The sequence below is a fragment of the Terrapene carolina genome, unplaced genomic scaffold, assembly GCF_002925995.2.
Source record: "Terrapene carolina triunguis isolate 2854851 unplaced genomic scaffold, T_m_triunguis-2.0 Scaffold34093, whole genome shotgun sequence".
NCBI classification, from domain to species: domain Eukaryota; kingdom Metazoa; phylum Chordata; order Testudines; family Emydidae; genus Terrapene; species Terrapene triunguis.
Genome location: NW_020698444.1, coordinates 1 through 5,057, shown reverse-complemented (window position 1 = coordinate 5,057; position 5,057 = coordinate 1). Strand labels below are relative to the sequence as shown.

The 5,057-nt window shown below is 64.0% G+C and overlaps 1 protein-coding gene across 1 annotated transcript; it reads right to left on the bottom strand.

Annotated features, from left to right (window-relative positions):
- Positions 1-396: 396 nt before the first annotated feature.
- Positions 397-4,456, bottom strand: LOC113405183 (acid phosphatase type 7-like; the record flags this gene model as incomplete). The annotated part of the gene is made up of 6 exons (XM_026646125.1): positions 4,195-4,456; positions 3,157-3,357; positions 2,418-2,600; positions 1,757-1,782; positions 996-1,093; positions 397-459 (listed from the first exon to the last, which is right to left on the bottom strand). Coding segments are annotated over exons 1-6 (677 nt in total), but the record flags the coding sequence as incomplete, so codon positions are not given.
- Between the last annotated feature and the right edge of the window lie 601 nt (positions 4,457-5,057).

Here is a 5,057-nt window from a genome sequence, read left to right as displayed (position 1 = left end):
GCAGCATGCCCCTCAACACACACAGGGAGTCAGTAGCAGCAATAGAACCCGGCTCCCAGTCCTCCCTGCTCCCCTCCCAGGGCTGGGGATAGAACCCAGGAGTCCTGGCTCCCAGCCCCCCTGCTCTAACCACTAGACTCCACTGTCCTTACAGGGCTGGGGATAAAACTCAGGCGGCCCGACTCCCAGCCTCCCTGCTCTAACCACTAGACCCCACTCCCCTCCCAGAGCTGGGGATAGAACCCAGGCGTCCCAGCCCCCCGGCCCCCCACTCTAACCAAGCACAGCCAGGCCCAGAGAGTCCTGCCCCTGGTGTTCTTATCCCCCTGCACCTTTGCCGGGGTCGGGCGCCTGGGGCTGGAACGCTGCCCCCTGGGGGCCAGGCGGGGTGCTCACCTGTACCACAGGCCCTCCGTGTCACCGGGCATGCTGAATCGGGCACGGTAGTTGGAGAAGTTGCTGGGGGGGGAAAGAACAATTAGGGCTGCAGCGGATGTGTGTGAGGCAGGGTGTGGGGGGGTGGATTTAATCCTCCCCCCTCCCAATTCCCAGACTGGCATCTCAAGCATCCGTAATGCACCCCTCACCCTGGCCTCTAGGCTGCCGCTCCTAGTCCCTCTCCCGGGAGCAGATGGAGACACCTCCGGCTCCGCCACCTCTTCCCCCGCCCCAACCGCAGGCTGAGAGGCTCCCAGGACAACAAATCCCCCTCCCCCATAATCCCATCAGGCCAGTATAGACCCATAAATCCCGTCTGAGCCAGGTGCTCTGGCAGTTCCCTGCAGGGGCACGTCCTGCGTGTGTCCGACAGGGGGCGCTGTTCAAGCATGGAGCAAATAAACCCCACCAGAGGTCTGTGGCCAAGGCTGGGAGGGAATCCACGGGCAGCGTCTGGGGTGGGGAAAGGGGAGAAAGCTGGGGGGTGGCTGAGGTGAGGGAGGGGCAGAGCCAGCCGTCGCGCCCATAGGCACCCCGTGCGAGATCCGCCCACTCACTATTTCTCCTCGTGGTTCCCCGGGCACGTCATATACGGCACCGACGCAGCGACGGGCTCGATCTTGCGCATGAAGGCGTCTCCGACCCTGGCGTTACACTACACCCCAGAGAGAGTCGCATCAGCTGAGGCACCTGGGAATGCTGTGCCCTCGGAGCGCATTTACACACCTGGGGGCTGTATGGCCACGTGCATGGAAATGGGTGGGCAGATCCGTGTGCAAATGCAACACGCGTGTGGGTTTGCATACATGGCCACCAGGGCAAGGATGGGGAGTGGGGTGGACGGGCCCAACCCGCCTGCCATTGTTGCTTCAATTCCCATTGTAGGCGACACAGCTCCCTGGCACATCCCAAAGCAGCTCCAATCTCCCCTGGGCCTGGGCTCATAATACCGGCCTCCTGGGCCAGTCGCTGTGTACGGGAATCAAACCCACGTGCCAGCCTCTGCCAGCTGGGTTAGCTCCAGGGCTGGAGCAGCTTTGTAAACCTCGCTGAGTCCATGAGACATGCAGGGGAGAGATACCCGACCAGGCCGGGTGGGGACGCACACAGGTGGACGTGCATTCATGGGGGCCCAGAAACCCTGGGAGCTGAGCACACAGCCCCTTCTCCTGGGGGATCCCTCCCGACGTCGGCCCTGGATCTCCACCGCAGAGACGCCAGCGAGTGGGGCCAGCCCCCCGAACATGGAGGGGAGCGGGATGGGGCGCAGCCGGAGGAGAAGGGAAGGCACAGGCGGCAGCGTGGCTACAGAATTTACCTGGTCCATGTCATAGGCAAAATCCCCTGGGGAAGACAAGAGGATCACAGTGAATCGGCTGCTCTGCCCTGGGGGCAGGGGGGGGGCCTGGGGGAGATTTTACCCAGATTGGGGGTCCCCCCCCCCGATTATTAAGCCAACAGTGCTGGTTTGATGCCCCCTGAATCCTGCCCTAATCTCTGGAGGGGAGAGGGGTGCTCCTTAAACTGAGAGGTGAGTCCAGTCCTGGGCTGAGATCCCCAAAGAGGGGGGCAGTTAGCGCCCCTGGCGGTGCTTTGGGGGACGTGGGCCCTGGACACAGACCCAACGAGTTCATTCCAGGGGGCACCAACGGGTCATGAGATGGGGATGACTGTCGGTCATTCCTGACATGGATGGGATGGGAGCTGGCGCCCCCGAGAGGGAAAAGGCCCCGTGTCCCATTCCCTGCCCCCTGAGCCAGCCAGTCCCTGCCCTGGGACCAGATCACCAGCGCCCCCTAAAGGGGAAAGGCCACATGTCCCATTCCCTGACCCTTGAGCCAGCCAGTCTCCTGCCCTGGGGCCGGATCACCAGCGCCCCCTAGAGGGAAAAGGCCCCGTGTCCCATCCCCGCCCCCTGAGCCCGTCCCTTCTCCAGCCCCGATCCCAGGAACCTGGGGGGAGCGCGGCGTGACACCGACCTACGTGCAGGATCGCGTCGTACATGCCCTGCTGCGTGTCGCGCTGGAGCCTGGGCAGGGACTGGGGGTTGATGTTCCCCATGTCACCGAAGACAGCGAGACGCGGGCTCCAGTTGGTGCCATTCTGCAGAGCCCGGAAGCCGTAGAGCCGGCTCCAGCCCAGCGGGCTCCCGCAGCGATAAGCTACAGGGGAAGAGCAGGGAGAGACTCAGACGCCTGTAGGGTGACCAGACAGCAAGTGTGAAAAATCGGGACAGGGTGTGGGGGGTAATAGGAGCCTATATAAGAAAAAGACCCCAAAATCAGGACTATCCCTTTAAAATCAGGACATCTGGTCACCCTAGACCCCTGCCGTGTGTGTGTGGGGGGGGGCTGAGTGCTCGGGGTTGGGGTGTATTTGGGCCCAACGCAGATTTGGCCCTGGTGATGGTGGATATTGCTGGGTGACACTGGGCTTGTGTGTGTGCCCCACCTCTCAGTGCGTGCGCACGTGGCTGGGCGTGTGCGTGTGTCGGGGCACGTGTGAGTGTGACGAGGCGTCAGGGAGCATGGCAGGGTGTCTGGGCGCCCCCCCATCAGTGCGTGTCCCCAGGTCTCCCCTTCCCGTGTGCAGCCCGTTCTCCAGCCCTGCCCCCGTGTCTCTGTCCCTCATCTGGTGGCTCGGTGCGGATGAAGTCTGCAGTGCGCCGGGCCCCCCGCCCACTGCCAGGAGAGGAGCTGCGGCCGGGCCCCCACTCACCGTAGCGCTGCCCAGGGGCCAGGCCCCGCAGGGTGACCCGGTGGATGAACATGCTGCGGCGCAACCACCCGCCGTCCACGAACCGGCTGGCGTGGCCCTTGGCGGAGGTGGTGAAGACCTCGCCTGGCTCTAGGCCGAACTCCACGATGGAGCCGGCCGGGTCGAAGGTCGTCCAGGTGACGGTCATGGCGGTGGGGTCGCCTGCCAGGGTTAGAACAGCCCGGTGAGCGCTCAGAGCCCAAGTCCTCCCCGGGACGCCGGCCTGCTCCCCACACCGGCTCGGTCTAGGTGCTACGAGGGCCAATTCCACACAGAGCCGGTTCCATCCACTCCTACCCCGGTCCAGCACCATCCTCTGGCTCCGACCCTCCGGTTGGGCCTATGGCCAGGCCCGGAACCAGACCCTGGTTTCCAAGGAGCTGGATCTGCCTGGGAAACTGATTCAACCTTCGCCCATCTCACCAACACCGTGGAACTGAGACAGGGAAGTGTTTGCAGTTTGCAGGAACTGAGGCACAGGGAGGGGAAGGGACTCACTTGAAGCGAGACAAAGTGGTCACTGCCTGAGCTGGGACAGAACCCAGGAGTCCTGTCTCCCAGCCCCCCTGCTCTAACCACTAGACCCCACTCCCCTCCCAGAGCTGGATAGAACCCAGGAGTCCTGGATCCCAGCCCCCCCTGCTCTAACCACTAGACCCCATTCCCCTCCCAGAGCTGGGATAGATCCCAGGAGTCCTGGATCCCAGCCCCATTGCTCTAACCACTAGACCCCACTCCCCTCCCAGAGCTGGGATAGATCCCAGGAGTCCTGGCTCCCAGCCCCCCTGCTCTAACCACTAGCCCCCACTCCCCTCCCAGAGCTCGGATAGAACCCAGGAATCTTGGCTCCCAGCCCCCACTCTAACCACTAGACCCCACTCCCCTCCCAAAGCTGGGGACCCCAGGCCCAGTGATATAAACATTAATAATCCCGTGGAGCTGGGCTCCCAGCCTCCCCCCAGGTCCCCCAGCCTGGAGACGGGGCCCCGACAGCCTCACCTGGGTAGGAGAGATGCACTTGCTCGGGCTGGGTGCGGCTGGTGCCCTGGCACAGCACCCAGGGGAGCACCAGGCAGAGCAGGCAGAGCCAGCCGCGCGGCCCCATCCTCGTCCTGCTCTTCCCGGCCGTGTGGGAGAGGGACGGGGAAACGAAAGCCGTGGGGCGCTGGCCTGTGAGCGGGTCAGCTCCTCCTGTTGTCCTGAGTCAGCGCCACACAGCTCTGATTTCCACAGCCTGATACGTCAGCAGGGAGGCCAGGCAGCTCCTGCGGGGCAGAGTTCAAATTCACAGAGTTATGGGGGGGCTGGATCTTGGGGGGCCCAGATGGAGGCCTGGGAGCAGGGGTAAGGGGGAGCTGGCTCTGGGGGTCTCCTAGTGGGGAGGCTAGGAGGAGGTCCTGGGGGACCCAGCTCTGGGGCTCCCTGATGGGGTGTAGGAGCGGAGTTATTGGGGAGCTGGCTGCAGGGGACAAACACGTCCCTTATGGTGGATCCCTGTATAGACAGCCAACACACGCCACCCCAGAGGCAGCTGCATCTCAGCATCGGGCAAGGGATGCCTGGAAAAACAGCCCCCACGCCCTCACAAAGGGGGGCTGAGGGGATACAGTCTGTTGGGGAGGGATCAGGGTGCCCTGGCAGAAGGGGGATGGGGGTCCCTGTGCCATGGGACAGCAACCAAAATTCTCCCTCCCACCTCAAGCCCCAGGCCAACACCGGCTGCCCCTCCCCTGCCAGTTGCTCCTGGCTCTGCCCCAGGGCACTAGGCAGGTGCCCCTCCGCACCACGCTGCCCACCAGGACGGGCAGACCAGAGTCCCGCTCCTGGGCGAACCCGAGAGCAGAGGCAGACAAACAGGCACG